Source organism: Phascolarctos cinereus, unplaced genomic scaffold, assembly GCF_003287225.1.
Source record: "Phascolarctos cinereus isolate Bilbo 61053 unplaced genomic scaffold, phaCin_HiC Scaffold_4;HRSCAF=312, whole genome shotgun sequence".
NCBI lineage: Eukaryota > Metazoa > Chordata > Mammalia > Diprotodontia > Phascolarctidae > Phascolarctos > Phascolarctos cinereus.
Window position 1 is genome coordinate 463,316,572 of NW_027555847.1, and position 23,839 is coordinate 463,340,410.

Sequence of the window (23,839 nt, forward strand, 5' to 3'; positions counted from 1 at the left end):
CATCTTGTTTTTCGGACTATAGCCAAGCATATATATTTAGTCAGCCCAAGTATAATATGATCCATAATGCCTCTCCTCCATAATTCCTACCCTTCCACATGTGCTCTGCCATCTGTGCGCTTGAACCACTCGGTCCCAAACTTTCCTGCTAAACCAATATTTCCAAGTCACCCTCACTCTTTCGAATCACATTAAAGTTCTACAAATGCCAAAGCTTAATTGACTCACTCCTATTTTCCCTCATATTGATACCACATCATATACAATGGTTTGGTTATTTTTTTAATCCATCTTTTACTAATCAAACATACCTCTTTCATGTGTCCAATCCCAAGGGGACACATACTACTGTCTGTTATTTGTTCTCTTCACCTCAAAAGAAGGTTTGGGCATCTTTGATACAGCTTGTCTAGATTCTTTTCTGCCAAGCCCCGGCTTAGCTTCCTTATATTCTCCTTTCCTGCAGCCTAACACACAGGATCAAGGGAAAGTCATTTTAGACACATATATACATTATTGTTGATGTTTAGTCATTTCAGTCGTGTCCAACTCTTCCTGACCCCATTTGGTGTTATCTTGTCAAAGATAACAGAATGGTTTGCTAGTTCTTTCTCTAGATCATTTTACAGATGAGGAAACTGAGGCAAACAGGGTTAAGTGATTTGCCCAGGGTCATACACCTAGTAAATGTCTGAGGCCAGATTTGAACTCAGATCTCCCTGACTCTAGGCCCTATGCTCCATCCACTGTGCCATTTCGCTGCCCCTAGTTCATACGTGTATGTGTCTATGTATGTATATGTATGTATTTATATCACTTTGTAACTTATTGTGGTATATGGTGTAAGTTGCTGATCTAAACCAATTGTTTGTCAAAATGCTTCCCAGTTTGCTTGGAAGTTTTTAATCAAATATGGAGTCTTCCCCAGATAGATATAATCTTTAATTCATGGAACATTAGATTGCTGAATTCGATTCTTTCTGATTCTTGTTTAGGACATCATTGATTTTTTTTTCTATTTTTAATCTGTACCAAGTAATCTGAGTGATCACTTCTTAATGATGTAATGTGAAGTCCTGAATCTTTTGTTACTCCTTTTTCATCATTTCACTTAAGAGATTTTAGACATTTTACCCCCTCAAATGAATTGTATTATTATTTTAACTAGCTCTATCAAGTAACATAGTAATAGGTCACTAAATATATAAATTAATTTAGGTAGCATCATGTTTTAATTATGCTGGCACCACCTAAATATGACTGATGACTAGCCTTTGTAAATGTGTGCGTGTATATATGGGCAGTAGACATTTAGAATAGTGACTAACTAGCACAGAGCAAGTGCTTGATTAAAAAAAAAATTATTGATTTAATAAATGCTTGTTGACTTATTTGCCTTCTAGACCTTTAGAGTAATTTGCAGTTGTATATACAGGTTATCTCAAAAATTTTAGGGTAGTTTTAAGCCTAAATAACTTACTATTGCACTAAGACTTGTATGCACTAAGACACCCTTGTATGTAAGTTTTGAGTATGTCTTTTCATATTAATTCCTACTTATTATCTACACAATTTGAACATGTATACATTTTGAAGTTATTTTCCACTGATTTTTCAATCATTTCTTACAGGGTTTTTACTGTTGTTATTCTATAGAAATGCTAATGATTTTGTGGAATTAATTTGTATATTGCTACTTAATTGAATCTATTCACTCTTAGCTTCTGTGTTGATCTTCTGGAGTTTTTTAAGTAAACCACTATGTTGTTGGAAAATAGAGATTTTTTTTCTTCTCTTTGCCAACGTATATACCTTCACTTTCTTAATTTCTTTTGTCATTGCTGCAGCCAGCATTTACAGAGTAATGTAAACTAATAGTGGGGAGAAGAGGCACTATTGCTTTAAATTGTATTTTGGGGGAAAGCTTCTAGTACTTCTGCCTTGTAAAAAAGACTAATTTTTGGTATGTCTATATATGCATGCATGCATGCATGCATACATACACACATACACGCATATATGCACATATACATTTTTGGACACTATCAGAAGTAGTATGTTGTAGTGGATCAAGAAAAGAACTTACAGCCAGGAAGACTGAATTCAAGTCCTGCCAATATAGATTGTTAATATAAGTTTCTCAACAGAGAGTATCCTATACCAAGGAAATCACAGGCCCAATCTTTATCACCTCTATTTTGGCAAAGGCTTTTTTGGCATTTATTGATATAATAATGTGGTTTGGGTTGGTTTTGTTTGTAACATTATAGAATACTTTAATTGTTTTCCTAATTTTGTACCACCTTTGCATCCCTAACATAATCCTCATTTGAATAAAATGAAATATATATGTGTGTATGTATACACACACATGTGTATGTAAGGGTAGTTGTTGTGCTGTAATTTTATTTAAATTTTTTTGCATCCATGCTCATTATTGGTTTCTAGTTCTCTTTCTCTATTTTATTCTCCCATGGTTTGTATATAAGGACCACACTTGTTACATAACAATTTTTAAAAATAATGTGTGTAAGTACTTAATTCACATGTAAATATATCTAGATCAGGTCTCTCCCTGCAATCTCCAGCACATACTTTGGCATTTCCTTTGTGGCTAACTTCACTTTGTTAATTTGGGTATTTTTTGTAAGTAATTATTTATTTTTATTAAATTCTTGATTTTGTTCTCATATGATCATGTACAGTAGGTTCTGATTTTTAAAATCTTTTTTAAAATTTCCTTGTGTCATGAAGTCATTTTGTTCATTTTTTAAAAATTTTGGTACTTTAGTTTCTCCCTCACTTTTTTAAACCAGGTTAGCTAAGTGATTATTATTTCATTAGTATTTTCTAAAGTCTAGTTTTCCATTGTGTTTATTCTATTTTTTTCATGATTTTATCATTATCCTCTAATTTTCCAAATTACTTCTATATTTAGTTTTGTTAAATTATTGTTTCTCTAGTTCTTTGACTTGCTTACTCAGTTCTTTAACATTTGCCTTTTCTATTCTGTTAATATGTTTTTAAAGGTAGAATTTTCTACCAAGGACTGCTTTAGCATCACCCTCCAAATAATTAGCATGTTAATTCACTGCTATGAGCAAAGTTTTATAATTTGATTTTATGATTTACTCTAACTCATCATTAAGGATGTCATTATTAAGCCTCTCCTTAGATCTAGATTTTTTTCCTTGTATTTCCTAAATTAATTACCTTTTTTTTTAATTATGGTCTGCAAAGGATATGTTTAATACTTCTCCTCCTTTATACTGAGTTATAATTATTTTGTATCATATCACCTGGTTCCTTTTTGCAAAGGCAACATAGGATGCTGAGAACTTTAAATATTTTTTTTTTGCTTTTTGGTGAGGCAATCAAGGTTAAGTGACTTGCCCAGGGTCACACAGCTAGTTAAGTGTCAAATGCCTGAGGGCAGATTTGAACTCAGGTCCTCCTGACTCCAAGGCTGGAGCTCTACCTCACTGTGCAACCCAGCTGCCCCTAACTATTCTTTAATATTCCTAGTAAGAAGATACCATAAGACTTTAAAATCTAACCTCAACAATTACTTCAGTTTCATACTTCCCTTTTTGGTTTAGCTATTAGATTTATCAAGTTCTGGGGAAAAAATTAACTTTTCCCATAATTATTGTGTTACTACATGCTTAGTTTTTATAATTCTGAAAAAAAGTTTCCTTTGTGGATTTAGCTGCTATGATATTTGAGGAATATAAATTCAGTAATAGTATTGTTTTAATGGTATCATTCATGGCATCTTCAAGCATAATGTAGTTTCCCCTGCTTATCTCTCTTCTATCTATTATCTCACTGTGAATTTTTATTTTTGCTTTCTCTGGCAGAAATATCGTAATTCCTACATTTTTCTAAACACCTGGTATATAATAAATTTTGTTCCATCCACTGATTTTCATTCTGTATATGTCACTGCTCCTTCCCTTCATACAAATTTCTTTTTAATAATTTCTTTATTGATTGATTTGTTCTTTATTTTTTTCCCTTAATAATAGGTCCTCTGCTATGTCCCCACTCCTAGAAATATCAGTCTACATGGTAGGAGCAGGGACATATAGAAGTCATTATTGTTTATCCTAAGCGAGGAGCCCTATCCTATCTTCCGGCCTTATCAGCATCATTAACTACTCCTAAAGCTAGTATATATACTTTCTCTGGATCTATGTATCTCCCACCTCCTCCCATCACTTTAGGTGGTCATACCTCTCCAGGATAAGTATATACCCTCTTATACAATGTGATGCAATCTTGGAAAGTACAATCCTTGCTCAGTGTACCTGATATGTTGTTACACTCTTTGACCCCAAACACCACGCATTATGAGGTTCCTGTTTATTTCCATGGACATATACTAATCCCTACTCCCACCTCCTTCAAGGGAAAGATGTTTAATGGAACCCTTTCATTTCTCCTTCTAGGATATGATCTGACTTCCATTCTCCTCTCCCTCTCCCTCTACTGTTTCTACCCTACTTTCCTACAACTTCCCATGCTTGATAAGAGACTGAAGAAATTACTCTTTATTCTTGGCCAACCTCCAGAGTAGAGTGCATCTATAGAGCCACTCTTTTTTTTTTCCTATTTTTTCCCCCAGGACATCTATGATACTTAAATTTCATATCTTTCTTTTTTGTTGTTTGTTTTTTGTTTCTGTTGGGCAATGCGGGTCAAGTGACATGCCCAGGGTCCCACAACTAGTAAGTGTTCTATGTCTGAGGCCAGATTTGAACTCAGGTCCTCCTGTATCCAGGGCGGTGCTCTATGCACTGCGCCACCTAGCTGCCCCCCATATTACTTTCAAGATCATTTGAATTCCACAGAATTCATGTGTTCTTTTAATATCAATATATTTTAGTTCACTTCTGCCAAATCCCTGTCCACTTAAGCATTTGTTTTAGGTTCCAGATGTCTCATTCCTTTTATTAGGGCCTCTACTACTCAAAGAGATTATCTACCATATTTCATAAATTGTCTACTCTATTATTTTCCTTCATTATTTCTCTTTTGAGAGTTCTAATTTATTATCTAATTTCCTTCCTAAGATCTTTTAAATCTTTAACTTTTTTTTTTAATTTTGGACTATCAAATAGTGTTTTTGTTTTTGCTCTTAGAACATGAGATTTAATAAATTCACAGAATTCTCTTTTTCATTGGGCACTTTTGGTTCGTAGTACAATATTTAGCATGTGATAGCCCTTTCTAAAATTTTGTACTTTAAAAATCTGACCTGACTGGTTCCCCACCCAGAGTATACTCTGAGGGGAGAGAAAGGACTGATCTAAAATGAGATTCAAGTCCCCTTGACTTTGAATATGGAAGTTCTCTTCCTCTCTGTTCTGCCATATCATCCAGTGACTTCAATCCCACCCCCACCCCCAGCACTACCTACTTCTTTATGTAACTACACAGAATCAATGTTTTCTACCTTTTCTTGAGTATATATGCAGACTTCATACTATCAGACTATGCTAAGAGCACTATCTGCCATATAAGCTAGGCTAGGTGTTTTTTTCCCCCATTTTTGTTTTTGTTTTTAAGTATTGTAAATTATAGAAGTAAATTTCTGGGCCCTGAATTTGCTTCCTGGTAGCATAAATACAAAAAAGCCAATTCAAGAGGAATCATCATCTCCTTCCTTGTTCTTCTGAATGGCAGACCAGCATGATCAATACAATCCTATGTCCCATTAAATTAATGCTGTATTGTTATCAAATATCCTTCATTTGCTCTGGCTAAGTAAACCTCTTTTGCTAACTGTTAGATGTTCTACAAATATGAGTATCTCATTTCACTCCAATATCAAATCTGAGCTACCAGATTAACTTGATTCAGGCCTAGCCAACTATAATATTGAATGGAGGTAAAGAGACAATACGTGATTTATCCTGGGTCCCATCACTAGTATTGTCGAAGGTGTGATTTGAGCACAGATCTTTCTGACTCAAAATTTACCACACTTTTCACTATCCCATGCTGAACAAACTTGTGGGTTTGTTTGGGATGGCAATACTCAGAATGAGGGGTCGGATGGGAGAGTATTGTTTTATGGACTGAAATTGAATTGCAACAGATTTGATTCACTTTAACTTCTGAATTTATTACATTGGAGAATTATGTTAAAAAAAAACCTACTCCACCATCTTTCTGATCACATGACTCTCTGAGCTGAATCTTGAAGGAAAATAAGTACTCTGATGGGCTGAAAATGTGAAGGGAATGTACTTCAGACATGGGGGATAGCTTGTCCACAAGCTTGAAGTAGAATATTAGTTCCAATGAGCAGCTAGTTCAATTTGGCTGAAACATGGAGTACATGAAGAAGAATGGTTGGTAGGTTGCAGATATATTTTGATGGACCTTAAATGCTAGAATGAGGAGCTTATACTTAATTCTAGAGGCAATAGAGGAGTATTGGAATAAGTAAGTGACAAAATAAAAAATGTCAGAGGCAACTAGGTGGTAGAGTTGATAGAGCTCTGGGTCGGGAGCATGGATCTAGCCTCAGACACAAGTTGTGTAATCCTGGGCAAGTTACTTAACCTCTATTTGCCTCAGTTTCTTCATCTATAAAATGAGATAATGGAATGGACATCCCAGGTTATGTAAGGAGAAAATTAGATAATATTTGTAAAGTGTTCTACAAACCTTAGAGAGCTATTATTATGTGCCTCATGAAGATTATTTTGGCAGGACTGAAACTAATATTTTGGAGAGAGTATCAGCTAGAAAAAGAGAGACCAAAAGCATAAGGCAATGAGGTCCTGAACCAGGATGGTGGTCACATAGGTGAACAAGAAACAGATGCAAGAGATGCCATGAGAGTAAAAAGGACAGAATAAAGTAAAGGATTGAATATAGGAAAATTATAAGAGGGAAGAGTGAAGGATGATTCAAGACTATGGGTAGAGCAGATAACTTCAGTTTTGGAAATTTTTCATTTGAGATACCAATGGACATCCAGGTAGACAGTTTATTCATGTAATCAGCCTAGAACTACATTTCTGCAGAGAGATTAGGCTTGTAAATGAAAATTTGTGAAAATGTAAATCTGAATAAAGATGACTGAATGCAATAGAATAGATAAGATTATCAGAGATAAGAAGGTCTGGAGGGAAAAACATTCTTAGTAGGCAGGGAATTAATGATGACCCAGCAAAGCAGAGAGGAAGCAGTCAGGCATCAGTCAGGTATGTAAGAGAGAGAGAAGGGGGGAGGGGGGAGAAAGAGACAGACAGACCAGACAGATTCTGAGACTGTTTCCAGGAAAGGGATGAAGATATCAGTATCAAAAACTTCAAAATGGGCAAGAAATGTGAAAACTTGGAAAGGCCTTCAGATTTAGCAATATAGAGATCATTAGTGACCTAGGAGAAAACTGTTTCAGCAGATACATATCAGAAGTCAAACTGCAAATAACTGACAGGTAAGTAGTCAGAGAGAATGTGGAAGTAATGACTATAGATGATTCCTAGGAGTGTAACAGTGAAAGAGAAGAGATAGACAGTGTGATGTTTAGATTGGATACAGGGTCAAATGAAAGGGTTTTGTTGTTGCTGTTTTTAAAAAGAGAGAGAAAGAGAGAGAGAGAGAGAGAGAGAGGAGAGAGAGAGAGAGAGAGAGAGAGAGAGAGAGAGAGAGAGAGAGAGAGAGAGAGAGAAAGAGAAAGCAGGGTCCAGTGGTGCATACATGTAATCACTACCACTGGAAAAGGTTGAAGGAGGAGGATCGCTTGAACTTCAGGATTTTGAGCTACAGTAAGTAGGGCTAAAGCCCACAAGGTAGCTGCATGAAGTCTGATGCCAATATGATAAACCTCTCAGGAATATGGGGCCACCAGGCTGCCTTAGGAGGGGTGAACCAGCTCAGGGCAGAAATGAAGCAGGTCAAACGTCTGCATGATCAGTAGCAGGCTGCTGCATTTCTAGCCTAGTTGAGAAGACTTAGTCTCCAAAAAAAAAATCTGCGTGTGGGAACCTGAGAATATTTGAAGAAAACTAGAAAAAGAGCTAGTTGAAAGGGAGATACTGAAGATGAAAGAGAAGGAATTAAGGATGATTACAGTTCCAAAGTATGACCAATCCTAAGGGCAGCTAGGTGTCACAGAGGATAGGATGCCAGGCCTGGAGTCAGGAAGAATAGTATTCCTGAGTTCAAACCTGGCTTCAGACACTTACTAGCTGTGTGACCCTGGGTAAATTACTTCACCCTGTTTGCATCAGTTTCCTCATCTGTAAAATGATCTGGAAAAGAAAACCCTAAATGGGACTACAAAGAATTAGAAATGACCCAAACAACAACAACATGGCCAAACCTATGAAATAGCTAAGGTAGAACAGGAAACGACTGAAAAATAACAGAGCCCAGATGTATAAATAGGAAATAGAGAGTTTAATGAACACAGATACCTAGCTGTTTGAAGAGAAATCAATTCAGCAAATATTTATTGAAGTACCAACTCCGGTTGTGGCACTGGGGACATTGAAGTACCCAAGTTTGAAAGCAGGGCTTGGAGTAGAAAAGAAAGTACTGACTTGAACCAAATACTGAATCCCTTAAGAAAGGAGGAAAGAGTGATTAAGACCTGGAATATGAAATATAAATAAATAGAGTGAACCTCTGAGAAAGAGAGCTTGTTAAATGATGGCAGCAGAGGGCTGAATTGAAGTGGCATGGGTAACAAGGGCATACTACTCCATCTGGTCTGATGTGTCAGGAAACTAGAGAAGGAGCATCTAGCACTAGAGAGGATAGTCAGGGATCATGTCTTCAGAGGAAGGCAGAGTCCTGTGAGCACAAGAAGAGGAAAAGAGGGTAGAGGAAGAGTCTAGGATGAAGGGGAATTATTAATGATGACTTGGTGGTACCCAAGGGTGGGGTGGGTAGCTAGGTGGTGTTATGGGTGGAGCACAGGGCTTGGAATCAGGAAGACACATCTTCATGAGTTCAAATCTGTCCTTAGATACCTACTAGCTGGATGACCCCCATTAAGTTGCTTAATCCTGTTTGCCTCAGTTTCCTCATCTGTAAAATGAGCTGGAGAAGGAAATGGCAAATCACTCCAGAGTCAGACACAACTGAACAACAAGGGCAAGGGTGGGAAGGAAAGGTAAGACAGAGGTAGACAGGTACTGGATTGGAGATAGAGCTGAGCTAGAGAGAAATGAATGCTGGATCAGGTTTCAGGGAAAAGAGCATTTTCTGATTGTCATCTTCAACTTTTGAGACAAGTGATCATCCATGTTAAACACTTCCAGTAAAGAGCAGTCTTTGCATAATCATTTCCTCCTGCTACCTTCAGGAAATCCCTTATAAAGAGTACTGGTACCAGGGAAAGTAAAGAAAATAAAATGTGCTTCAGTAGCATTGTGTCTTAAGAACACTCAAACTATGTTAACTTTAGCAATGATTATAAGGATCACTGAAAAATAATGTATTAAAGATGTTAAAATTTCATAAAGCCCAGAACAGTATATTATAATAAAATTGTACAATACTACAATTTTGATTGGAAATTCCAGGAATACAGCAAAAGTCATGTTTTTGCTTATTCCAAAACATTTAATTAAAAAATAGTCACTAATAATGACAGTCATCTCTGAATTTTTATTTGTGTAGTAAAGCATTACCGCCCAACAATCTAAACAGTAATTCTCAGCTACTGCTTTGTCATATCCCAGGGCACTGCGAGTCATTTCAAGGGAGTCACAAATTGTCTCCCCGGAGGACCTAAAACCAAAATCCATTGAAATCCAATTTAATTTTCAAAAGAAGCATGCTGTTTATCACTTTAGTGATATTAATGATAGTATGTAGTGTTTAAGGTATGCAAAGCATTTTACAAATATTATCTAATTTTATTCTCAAAACAACCCCAGGAGGTAGGTGCTATTATTAGTCCCCATTATGCAAATAAGGGTTGACAGAGGTTAAGTGACTTGAGGCAGGATTCAAATTCTTGGCTTCCTGACACTGCATCCAGTGTTCTAACCACTGCACCAACTAGCAGTCTCATGAGAGAAAGTCTTGGGGTGGAGAAGGAAAGGCAAAAAAAGGGATCACAATTCCAAAGAGATTAAAAAAATGACTTATCTGTTTGCTGTACTAAGAACATTAGTTAGGAAAATTATTGATAATTTTATAAAATTCCCATAATCTAAGGCCTATCCTACCTTTGATATTCTTATAAATTATGATCCTATTCTATCAAAGAGTTCTTTGTTCAACTAGGCTTATTTATAATAGCCCAAAAATGAAAATAAGGGTTAAGCAGTTAGTAGTATCACTGAAATTCCCAACATTAAAATATGAAGATATCTTGAACCTTTATCTTCCAAATCCAAGCAAATGACTATAAAAGCCTTGAAAAGGAATAAAAGGAACAGAGCATAATCAACGTTACTGGCAAGAGGAAAATCACGCCAGTACTCAGGGGCTTTGATTCGGGTGCTAGACAAAGATCTCAATGACACAAATAGCTTTTTATCAACTGTCTTTCTTGTACCAAAGAGTTAATAACTGGACTATAACCTAGTAGTCTTCTTCCTGGTCTCATTTCTGTGATTCTGTGAAGCATTTGTAATTCTATCATTCTGAAAGCCGAGTTCTGGCTTACAAGAGGATCAAGGTCCAGATATTCTTTCTAACAGAGGTCATATTTTTTTTCTCCTAAAGATTTAAAGTCAATTGTGTTATCAACTGCAGAAAAAAAGATCACTTCAATAAGTCCAAGTTAGGAGAAATGCACATCATATATGGACCCAGAAAATGAGGGAAAAGGTAAAGGGATATTACTGATAAGATCATAAGATCAAAGAACTTAGAGCTGAACTGGACTTTTGAGGTCATTTGGATAAAATGAAGTAGGTATTTAGTGAAGGTTTTGATGTACTATTATTTCAAATAACAATTCAAGTGCTTACTTTGTAGTTAGAATCACATGTTGAATGATGAAAAATAGGCACTTAAAAGTACAATTACATTTATTTCATCACATCAGTATTTCTCAGTTTTACATAAATGCCAAACACTGTAATCATCCACTATCTACATTTGTGACTTATCTGTATGACAAAGAGATTTTTTTTAAAGAATGAAAACTCTCTTCGTCTTATTTTAAAAGCATAATGAATTCTAAGAGAATGGCTAACAAAATACAAAATTGCTTTTTTTAGATAAAACTAAGCTGTTCTTTAAATGTCGCTTACATGCTATGCTGGTGGAAAGACTATTCAAATAGTATGCTTTAAAATCAAACATATGAAATAATGCATTGTATGCAATAATTAGACTAAAGGCAAGAAAAGAATTACAGCTGCATCAATAACTCCATTCCCTCACAGTTGTGTTTTCAATTGTTACCTCTTCCAAGGAGGGGGAAATGAAGACAATTGCTAGACCAGCAACCTCCTGTTCAAATAGTGATGCAGGTCAGCTGGAATCATGCTGGTATTTTTTTTTCAAAGAGAGGAACAATGATAGATAACTTGGGCTTCAAGTAGTATTCACCCTTCCTTGTAAATCTTGATTATGTGATGTGCGAATATACCTTACTGCAGTTCTGCATTTTATGACAATTTAAAGAAAATTTAAAAAAGCTCCTTCACTTTTAAAACTACTCCTGCCAGTCTTAAAAGGGGGTGAGGTGGGGGCTTCTAAATCATTGATCATAGAGACTTTGAAAATCATAGGTTTGGAGATGAAAGGGATTTTTAAGTGATTGGATTTTAGTCTAACTCCTCATCTTACAAATGAAGAAACTGAGGTCCAAAGAGAGGGAAGTGAATCATCTCCCAGATGGAATCACCAGTTCCCCTGGAATCTGCATTCATTTCCCTGCAGCTCACATTAGTTTGAATTCAGTCACAACGAAACAGCGAGACAGCTCTACTCTCTATTATTACCAGGGCACACGCCTCCCTGTTGCCGGCTTCTGCTTCCTTTTCAGATGCAGCAGAGATGCTGCGGGAGGTGTGAGCTTTAACGTAGGTTAGTGAGAGAGACCATCCTCCCCATGTCTCTCCCAGGAGTGTGCCTGGAGCCGGGAGGCTGAAGTCTGGGACTTACCAAAAGAGTGGGGGTAAGTGGTGTGTCCCCTGCCACGGCCTGCTCCTCCGCCCTCCCCCCCTCCTTTAACATATACACTGAAATGACTTAGGGACTGCAGTCTCCAATGCTATCTTCCCCACCCACCCCCAGTGTCCTGGCAACGGATGGGACGCTTTTCCTTCGCTTAATTTCCTCTGTCTCACACATCAGCCGGCTCTCTCTCTGCCTGGACCCATCTTTCTGGGCAGTGGCTTTCTTCATTCTACCCCCCTTTTAAACTAAATATGCGTTTCCCACTGCCTTTCTCCCCGTCCCCGTGTAGACACAAACACACACACGTACGTACACACACACACACACACACACACACACACACACACATACACACACGCGCGCCCGAGCGATCTGAGATTCAGTAGAATTGTTTCTCTCCTCGGCCCGGCCCATTTTGGTCCCCCTTGCTGGAGTGAGAGTGTCTTTTTTTAAAGCCACCCCATAATGCTAAGTGGTATTTTCTCCAGTTCTCGATCCAGCCACCTTCGCACCTCCCTTCAAAATCCAACAAACCCAGAGAGTTTTGAATGTAGGGAGGGAGAGTGTGCATTACATTAGGAGCACACCAAGCATGTGCATGTGTGTGCTTTGTGTGTGTTTGGGCGGGGGTTGAGGGAGATGGTGCCCGCTTGTGAGGGTACCTGTGTTTGTGATTGGGGGACAGCAAGCGGATAACAGCAAATAAGACAGCTTGGCATACCACCAAGACGGATTCAACTTCCTCTGGCCCGCTCCCGCAGCCCTGAAGACAAAACCCTGCCGATCTCACCTGCTCCGGGGCGTCTTTAGCCCAGGTAACCTGAGTACAGTTACTCCCAACACACACACCCGCCCCGACACCCTGGCCCGCATCCTCAGCCCTGGGAGCTGTTCCTGACCAAAATACCTTGGTACCCTGGGAGGGCCCGGGCGCCCCCTTCTGCCTGGTCTTTCTCCCTCCTACTCTCCCAGATGTCCATTTGTGTTTCTTTTTTATGTCTCCTCTTTAGTCTGAAGATGAATCCTTCAGCCCCCCTGCCAGAGAGTCTTACCTCAAAAAGGGGACCTATTTTGTTCTTCTCCAGGTAAGCCTGGATCCTCGTTTGCTGATGAGACGCCATGGAGAGTGCATGAACTGGGAGGGATTCACTCCTCTCCCGAGTGCCTGGTCCTCTCTCCCTCCCCAAATTCCCCGAGATTGCTCAGGCTCCGACTCCGGCTCCGCCACCGACTCTGGCACTGCCAGGCTCGCTCTCGCACTCGTTCTCGCTCTTACCCACCCCAGCAGACGCCGGCGCCCGCCCTTTCCTAGCACAGCCGGGCTGCCGGCTGGCGGGGCGGGGAGAAGAGACGGGGGAGAGGAGGAAAGGAGGGAGACACACGGAACACGGGGAGGAGCGTGGGCAGCGGAGAGGGGGGGAGGTTGAGATGGGGGGGCGAGTAGGAAGTCCCAGGAATGATGCTAACTCCAGCAACTCAGTCTACAAGGGAACAACTCATTCATTTCATCCCGCCCCCGACTCCTTTCCCTAAACGCCAACCCTGAGAGGACGGGCAATTAAAGAGAGGGGTTTCTTCGCTTTCCTTCGGGCATCCGGAGGAGGGGATGAAGAGACTGAGAGGACAGAGAGGACGGATACGGATACGTCGTCTGCTGGACCACATGGAGTGCACCGAGGGAAAGGCTGAGTGACCCCAGGGCTCCTGGTAGCCTAGGTGGAGTGGCTAAATAAATAGCAGGTACTGAAAAAAAAAATCATAACCTACACTTTGCACATCTAAACCAACAGTCGTTCTTTCAAAATGCCCGGCTTAAAGAAAGATAACAATCTAAAAGCAGGGATTCTTAACGTGTGTGTGTGTGTGTGTGTGTGTGTGTGTGTGTGTGTGTGTGTGTGTGTGTGTGTGTGTATCCTGTGTGCGCCTCTCCCTGCTACTTGGTTACTGGAACAACAGACCCGGCTCTCCCCAGCTGCTGTGCTTTCACTACCAGCTGCTCCCTAGCGACAGCACCGCTCAAAAAGCCAATAGTGAAGGTGCTTCTTTGAAAGTGCCCATAAATCTGCTGCTTGTTGGCTACTCCGAGGCAGCCTACAAATGCAGATCTAAAAGACGCCAATTCCTCCTCTCCAGTACCCCCGTCTTTGATTGTCATTCACCTACAGCCCTCTGGAAGCTGGTTGTAAGAGGTAGGGGTGGGAGTGGGCGAAGAAGAAGTACACCGTGCCAGGAGAAAGCACTTGAAACGGTTAGAGAAGTATTGGTCTTGATTTGGCTCTCAGTTCTCTCATTCCTTTATATCAAGAGTTCTTAACTTAGGATCCGTGATTTAAAAAAAAAATGGTAACTGTATTTCAGCAAAATTAGTTTCCTTCAAATTCTATATGTTTTATTTTATTCATTTAAAACACTGTTCTGAAAAAGGCTTCATAGGCTTCACCAGATTGCTAAAAGGGTCCATCACACAGACAGTAAGAATTCCAGCTTTTAGATGGTTACTTTTCCTTAAGGAAGGAAACAAGCTGAGCATTTTGAAAAGTGAAAGGACTACTTCATTTGGATTTGCAAAGTGTGGGTTATGATTTTTTTTTCAGTATTTGCTGTACATCCTCACATCCAACTCAGAAGTTTAAGTTTGCTTTAATGGTTTAACAAACCTAAATAGAAAATACTAATAGATTGCTAGGGGATTTCTTTCTGGTGCCTTCTTGGCTCCCAAATGTTCATCCACTAAGGTTTACATTTATGAAGTGGGGCAGACTGGTTTTGAGAAAATAACAACCATTCTATATTCTTCATTTCTATTAAATAGAATGTAGCACACACCACCATCATTTTCATGGCCCCTAAGCTCAGGGAACCAGTAAAACAGGGGTTTAAGAACGTTGTTGTTGTTGTTGTTGTTGTTGTTGTTTCTTGAACCCTTTTGATGGTTTGATGAGGCCTATGTATCCCTTTCTCAATAATATGTTTAAACATATAAAATAAAATACATAAGATTACAAAGAAAACAAATTACATTAAATATAGTTACCAAATATTAAAAAAAAATCAGGGACCCCAGGTTAAGAACACCTTTACTAAAAGGTGATATAATTTCAATATTAGCATCTATAGATGTTTTTCTTAATAGAATTGATTTGCTTTCAAGTAAATTGCAGCCTTAAGAGGCACTTAGCTTTCTGCTATATGTCTGAGTGACTATAACTCAAAAATCTCCTTACTGGTGTTATTTTATTCCCTTAGCTTTTTAATGCATTTTTTCTCCTCTGGGGAACATGCTATAATTATGTGAAAGTCTATTCTCTCCAAGGGATAAGATGTGATCTTAGCTCAGAGATGAGAAAGAAACTACTCTAATGATCAGGGACTTTAGTACACCCAGCAATTCATCCATGAACTTATGATTTTGTATCATCTAAGGATGTCTAAGTTACCTGCTCTAAATGCAGTAAGTACTCTGATGGCCTGCCTACTCTGATTTAAATTCAGTAAAACAGACAGCATTCTGTATAGGAAGATGGAGTCTGACAGTTTTACTCTAGTGGTCTCAATATATTTTAGGTGTTATATAAAATGAATAAAATAGTTGGAATAAATTATAAGGTCACTCTTGGCTCTAACACTAGTAAGCCCGTATGTCTGTGTATAAACACACACAATTATTTTTTTCCCTACAGTGCTCTAAGGAAAGGAAATGAAAAGTTAAGATCTAATAAGTTACTTATTAGGATAGAGAATGTGATTCAAGGTCTGCCATGAGAAAATACTTAGATGACTGCTACTTTCAAGGAGAAAAATAAAAGTCAAAATAAAATAAAATCATGACCATTTCTGAAATAAAGGGTGTGGCATTTGGAAAAAAAAAACATAAAATGATGAAGTTGCCAGTCAGTCAATTAATAAATTCTCATCTCTTTGAGAACATTGTACTTAAGGCCTGGAATACAGAAATTAGGGCCCTTGCTTTCAAAAGGCTTAGGGACTAAGAAATTATTTAACAATAAACAAGATAAAAAACCCACAAATTAAATTACAATAATTATCAAATTCACAGCAACCCAGTCTCTTTTCTTAATCTTTTCCTAGATTATTAAAAAAAAAAAAGGAATTGAAGATGTTAAACACACATACACATACACATGTGCTCAGGCACACATGCATACATCCTGTAATTTTTTTTTTTCTGGCGTATCCTTTTCTTCCTTGCAAGTAATGTGAATACACTGCCTTGACCTCATTATATTAGAGATATGTTTGTTACAGCAGCTCATGAATGCATATAATCAAATGCCTAATATTACACTCTGGCCTTTGTTTAACTCCATTGAAGGATATCTATCACAGAACCTGAAACAAATGAACTAATGAGTGATACTTACCTTTGACCATCATAGATTTAGTGGTGAAAGGGACATTACATAGCAATTCCCTCATCTTAGAAAAGAGGAATCTGAAACCCAAGGAAGTTAAGTCACCCAGTCAGGGATTTCAATTCAGATCCTCAGGCTCTATTTCCAGCATTCTTTCCACTTCTTACCATTGTGAAAACCTTAAGAGCCTTTGGGTAACACTCAATTAGGAAGTATCAGGAACATGATCAATTGCACTTAGCTATGAAATATTGAATTCAATTTAGAGGGGAAGTATCTTTCCAACAGTATGTTCCCAGCAATTTAGACTACGACTTGAAATGTGTTTTAAATAAACATGATTATTGACTTAGTTGAGAGATTTTGTGACACGCACTCTTTTAAATAACACTTTTACCTGTAGTTGAGATTGCTGTGGAAGAAAGAGCCCTGGACTGGGTATTAGAGAACCTCAACTTATGTATAGCTCAGTTCTGCTATTACCTGAGTCACTTAGAGAAAGTCGCTTAACTTCTCTGAGACCCAGTTTTCTTAGTATATAGTAAGACAGTTGATTTATGTGACCCCTAAAGTCTTTCCTAGTTCTATGTCTATGATTCAGGGCCATCTCTAGTCGTCCTGATCTGTATCTTGCCACTGTACTCGGAAGGCTCTGGAGAAGAAAGTGAGGCTGGTGACTTTGTATAGCCCTCCCTCACTTAAATCTAATTCACTTGCAAGTCATAGTAAGTCATGGCATCACCTTTCAGATGTCACGATCTTCTTCAAGAACAAAGGACAAACAACAAGTCAATAATCCTATATGCACATGATCTAGAAACTCTAGAAAGAAGCCAGTGGCAAGGCAAAGCACAAGAAGAATAACCAGCAGTGAAAGGTGATAAAAGAAAAGCTAAGAAATAGATGGAAGGTGGATTTCCTCAAAATACTTCTCAGACTACAGTTGAGGACAGCTGCTATTTACATTAGGATATTTGCCTTGGCCTCCTGAGAGAACAAAGTCAAGTAGCTAGAGAAAAGGCATCAAAGCCTGCTATGGAAAAGATCTAGAAGTCATGCTTCTCTTAGGGCCTCGGGTATAGGGAACAGGCAATTTTCCAAGACAGTGAGGATCAGGGAAACTAAAGATTTTAATTTAAGGAAAAGGAAAAGGCAATAAAATAGAAGTAATCCAGTGGCCTACAGAGATGTGTTACTGTTTGTATTCATTCCAGAACCAATTAAGAACTATGTCTATTTAATAGCACATGTATAATTTATATCAATTTCCCTATCATTTTCGGAAGAGGGGAGGGGAGAGAGAAAAATTTGGAATTCAAAATCTTGTGAAAATGAATGCTAAAAATTGTCTAGAGATATAATTGGGAAAAAATAAAATACTTTAAAAAAAAGAACTATGTGTATAGAAAATGCCTGTTCTGTTGTTTTTCTGGCTAAAGAAGGTAAGAAGGCTAGAAGAATACCTCTCCTCTCTGGCTTATCAGAGGTAATAAAATGTTTCATGAAAGAGTAGAAGAAATAGTGAAGAGAAAACAAACAAGAAAACAATCTGGATCAAAAGAGTATGAAAAACTGAGTCAGAAGGCGAAAGGGTAGAAGAATTGAAAAAGAAAGAAAGAAGAACCACTGAACCTTTGTAGAGGCTTGACAGGTTTGAGTGAAGTGGAGCCTAATGGAGAATAAAGCTTTCAGTGCTGTCTCAGTAATTGTGTGATTGTGGGCAGGTGCCTTAATTTCAGTTTTCTCATCTGTGAAATGGGGATAATAATGCCAGTTGTATTCAACTTCAAGTCTAAGCTTTCCTACATCCCACATAATCCAGTCTGTAGCACAATCTTGTCAATTCTACCTCCACAGCATCACTTACATCTTCCTTTAAGGCCCAAAGGCACTACCCTAGCTCTTGTCCTCACATCTGCTCACCTGGACCAAACTCCTAATCAGTCTTCCTGCTTTCAGTGTCTCTTTCTGCTAATTTATTCTCTATAGTGCTGCTAAATTGACATTCCTAAAGTACAGTTCTGACTATGTTAGTTCCCTGCCTCTGGATAAAATGGGCTCGAGGCGGGCCAGGTGATAGTATATTTAGGTGTATTTGAAACTAGTAGAATGAATAGACCAATTTTGCTATAATATATGATCCTTTCTTTCAACTCAGAGAACCACCACCCTAGTTCAGTGTCTCATTACCTTGAACTCAGGTTATTGTAACAGCCTCCTAATTGAAACTCTACCCTCTCCAATCCATCCTTCACACAACTGCCAAAGTGATATTCCTAAAGCACAAGTTTGACTGTGTCCTTCCCATACTCAAAAATTAAATTCCAGTGGCTCCCACTTACCTGAGGGTAAAATTTGAACTCTTCTATTTGGCATTTAAAACCCTTTGCAACTTTGCTTCATCCTACATTTCTGAGCTTATAATGCATTAGTTTCCTTCACATTTGGCTTTCATGATATTTCTCACATATGATACCCCATCTATCTCCATATCTTTTCAGACTACTCCCACTGCACTGGCTATACCACTTTCTCATTTTCACCTTTAAAATGTCTTTTTTCATTAAAAACTCAGCTCAAATGCTAACTTCTACATGAACACTTTCCTAATCTCCCAGCTGTTAGCACCTCTCCTCAAAATCACCTATATAGATTGTATATATTTTGTACCTGCTTATATGTATTTGTAGAATGTAACCTTGGGGGAAGGGCTGTTTCTTTTTACATCTTAGTACATCCTAGCACATAATTCAGTGCCTGAAAAATGGTAGGTACTTAATAAAAGCTTGTTGATTGATTGATTTCTACATTAGCAACAGATTCCTTTTTAGTGGTCAGAATCAGGAACCCCTAGTGCTTTACTCCACTTTTAGAAGGATGAAATTACCATTAAGGCAAGACACATATTTGTCAGCTGCTCTGATTTTGGCAGAGAGAGAGATGGTAAGCTAGTGCCCAGAGACCCTGAAGTGCCCGGTTCCTACAACATCATGTTACTGTTCCAGGCTTTGATCTGTTTCCCAAGCTCCTAATCTAATTCTCCCTTTTGTTCAGACCTGCTCAAGCATACGTCTAAAACAATTATCACCTGTCTCTACCTCAGTTGAGTCTCACTCAAATTCACTCCCCTCCATTTTATCCCTGAGATTTTTAAGTCTCCTCTCAAGAGTATGCATTCTTTTTTTTTATTATTATTTTGAACTCTACAAATATAAAAAATGAGACAATTTCCTCACATGAAAAGAAACAAAAAAAGGGGGAATTGCATATGAAACCACGAATCTCTACCTTGTCAGCTTATCTTCAAAAGTGTATTTCATGTTTAAAATGGTTGCTACAACACCGACCTGCTTTGCTGTGTCCGCTTGTGAACTTCCTTCTTCTGTGTAACTTTTAATAATTCATTAATACCATTTTATTTTTCTTCCTTTTAAAATCATGATTACTGCTCTTCACTTTTTCCCAATTGCTCCCCGAAAAATAAAAGCTTCCCTTGTAATAAAGTATAGTCACATTGGCCTTGTCTCCAATTATACATCTTTTAAACTATAACTAGTCCAATACCTCTGTGCCAAGAGGTGGGAAACAAGATTGATTCATCATCCCTCTCATATTTACTTCTCTCTGCATCAGCTCATACGAGCTCTTCCTTTCAGGTTCTTCTAAATCCATCCCTTTTATCAGTTCATATGACACAATAATATTTCATTACATTATTATGCCAGAATTTGCTCACACATATCCCAGTTGATGGACATCCACTTTCTTTCCAATTCTTTGCTACAGCAAAAATTGCTGCCATAAATATTATTGTAATGATAGCTAATTCCTCCTTCATGGTCAGCCCTCCAACATTGACATTGGTTTTGCTCTTACTATATCCTCCCTGATGATATCCTCCCTGTTATACCCCGTGACTATATATTCTTGATAGGTGTTCCAGTCATGCCCCCTCCATATCTGTTCTGCTTCTTTTAAATGAGGTATACCTTTCCAGAGTAAAATTCAGGCCATGAGACATGTCCTACCAACTCTCAATGAGTTGACTCATTGACTTTATTTATATTAGTTGAATTGACTTTATTTATATTAGTATATGCAGTTTGCTCTATTTCATTCCCATAATTTGTGTAACTAACTATAATAAACACCTAAAGCTATGGTTCATGTGCTTCTTCTGGGTCATGGTCTCCTATGAATTATCAGTCATCTGTCATTTTTCTTCAAATGTGATATGTGATGCTCTCTGTAGTTAGCTACAGTGGCTCCATATTAGGGAAGAGAAGGGAAGGAATAAGGATTTGTATGACACCTGCCATGTACCAGATATTGTGCTAAGCACTTCACAAATATTATCTCATCTGACCCACACAACACTGAGACATTGTTGCTGTTGCTCAGCTGTTTCAGCCATGTCCAACTCTTCTAGACCCCACTTGGGGTTTTCTTGGCAAAGATACTAAAGTGGTTTGCCATTTCCTTCTCCAGCTCATTTTACAGATGAGGAAACTGAGGCAAACAGGGATAAGTGACTTGCCCAGGTCACATAGCTCATAAGTCTCTGAGGCAGGATTTGAATGCAGAAGGTGAGTCTTCCTGACTCTAGGTGGGGCACTCTATCCACTGTGCCTCAATTGAGGAAACTGAGGCAAACAGAGGTTAAATGGCTTACCAAATCTATTATGTTTAGGACCAAAGACAAAGCCCTCTGTCTTTACTTACTCCTTACTCCTCTATATGCTTTACATTCTAGTTATGCAGGGACACTTGCTGGCTCTGGGCATTTGCACTGGATGCCTCCTAAGCCTGAAATGCTCTTTTCTCATCTCTGTCTGCTGCTTCCCTGACTTAAAGTCCCAGCTAAAATCTCATCTTCTAAAGGGAGCCTTTCCTCAACCCTCTTAATTCTAGCACCTTCCTTCTGTCAATTATTTCCTATTTATCTTGAACATAGTTTATACGTAGTCATTTGTATATTATCTTCTTCATTAGATTGTGAGCTCCCTGAGGGCATGGATTGACTTTTGCCTTTCTTCATAGCACAATGCCTGGTACACAGTAGGCATTTAACAAATGTTTATTGACTGATTGATTAACTGTTCCTCATCCAGAACACTCAATCCTCTGTCCCTGGGCCTTTGCACTGCCTGTCACCTATGCCTGAGATACTTTTCCTCTTCACCTCCACTGCCGATTTTCACTGGCTTCCTTTGAGAACCAGCTCAAATCTTAACTACTGCAATAGGCCATTCCTGGTACCTCAAGCTACTAGTGCCTTCCCATCTTTATGTGTCTTGTGTGTGTGCCTAGTTATTCATATGCTGTCTCCTTCATTTAAATGTGAGCTCTTTAAGGGGAGGATCGTTTTTACTTTTCTGTTCTTCTCAAGGCCTAGCACAGTGATTGACTCATAGTAAGCACATTAATACATACTTTCATTTTGGTTTATTGCCCTCTTTGTTAACTGCACAGGATTCTAGGCAATATGTTTACTGGCTGTTGGTGCACGTATTTCTTGCCAAGAGCCCATCATTCCTATATTTTGAGTCATGGTCCAGAAATTCAAATTCTGTTCCCAGACATCATCTCTTTAGTTAGCTGTACACTTCCAAAATGTGTCTTTCTTTTCTGAATACTCCACTATCAACTGGCAACCTGTGAGAAAAAATGACATCCATTCTCTAAATGTCTTCCATTTTAAAGACTTGATACTACTTAAACATGTTTCCTAGGTTCCTTCAGGGGTTATCTTTTTTCCCTCAGATAGATTATCCAAAACAATACTGAACATTCCCTCTGATACATCTTGGTAGGTTCAACATTCACATATCAGATGCATGCCCTGAGAAAACAGTAAGCCTTTCTATTTCCTGTATCAGGTGAATATATACCTGACTCAGTTTCCCTCAATAAGGAAAGGATCCACCTCATTATTTCTTGGATGTGGTAGAAATTGTCTCCTTCAAAGATAGTCAGCTTCCCCCTCTATGGAAAGAGCCTCATAATATCCATTGATTTTATTTGAGATCTAAGGCAAGATCTCATCAGTGTGGGGAATTACAGTACAGAAATTCTGGCCACCAACACAGCTCAGCAGCTCATCTGTTATTTTACTTAGAGCCCTGGGCAGTGAAAGGGAAAGTAATATGTCTACGTTCCAAAGATTGTGCATGTTATGGTACTTCCATGCTTTGATGGCCCATCTGCTATTCCTTTCTTGTGTCCCAGTTTTCTACCCTCCAACCTTCTGATATAGGCAAAAAATTCCCCTCTACCTCTTTACATACTCTGTCTTCCTTGATTGTACCTTACAGCACATTTTACATTCTATAAGGAATATAATAATGTAAGGAATATTTCATTCTCCCTGAGTACTTGGAAAGTAGAAATGTATTCCTTCAGCCCTTTTACTTTCTTCTTGGTTGGAAGTTAATCTATACTTTCTACATACATGAAAACGAAATGAAAAAGTCTTTTTAATGTACTTATTGCGTGTCAGGCACTGTGCTCAACACCATGATACAAAGGCAAGCCAGCAGGGTGGTCCCTGCTCTCAAGAAGCTCATATTCTAATGGGAGAAGGCATCTAAAGGGAAACTAAAAAGGGGAAATGGAGGTACTTCGAGGTAGCATGATTTGAAAATGACCAGGAAGGCCACAGAGGCCTGGTTCTGGACAAGACAAAGTAAAAGCTCACTGAGTGTAGAGTTAGGTTTTGGAAGAGGGGATAGAGTAAAGGAGGATGGCCAAAGTGTGGTTGGCATGGTTTAGAAATGACTGAAGTGTTACACACTACTGTCAAAAGCACAAACACAGCCCATAGACTGCGAAGATCACAGCGACATTTCCCTTGCCCTCATTACTGCTTGAGGCGAGTTCCCTAGCCCTTTACCTAACTCTTGGTAGGTCTCTTAGCTAAGCTCTTGTCATCAACTACTGTGACTAACTAAAGTTTTGTAAGATATGAGACTTCAAATATAAATGTATGTGAGACTTCAAATATAAATGTCATGAGAGTCACCCACCTCACTGTACCTTAACACTGCTGTTAACACTTAACACTTGTATTTTCCTGGATGATGATGATCATGATGATCATATCTAACATTTCTGTAATGCCTACTATGTGCCAGGCACTGTGCTTTATCTCAATTGATCCTCACAACAACCTTGGGAGGTAAGTGCTATTATGATCTCCATTTCACAGATAAGGAAACTGAACCAAACAGACTTGCCCAAGGTCATCCAACTAGTAGGTGTCTGAGTTCAGATTTGAACTCAAGTCTTCCTGACTACAGGTCTGGCATTCTATCCAATCTGTCACTTAGCTGTCCCTATATAATAGCCTTATAGAC

The 23,839-nt window shown here is 38.5% G+C and overlaps 1 protein-coding gene across 1 annotated transcript in view; it reads right to left on the bottom strand.

The window, feature by feature from the left end:
- Window positions 1-13,453, bottom strand: part of CUNH8orf34 (chromosome unknown C8orf34 homolog) — a 364,057-nt gene extending 350,604 nt beyond the window's left edge. The window contains exon 1 of the mRNA XM_021002136.1: window positions 13,164-13,453. Within this exon, the coding sequence (XP_020857795.1) occupies window positions 13,164-13,232 (69 nt within the window). The 5' untranslated portion in view covers window positions 13,233-13,453. The remainder of the gene's footprint in view (window positions 1-13,163) is intronic.
- Window positions 13,454-23,839: the final 10,386 nt, after the last annotated feature.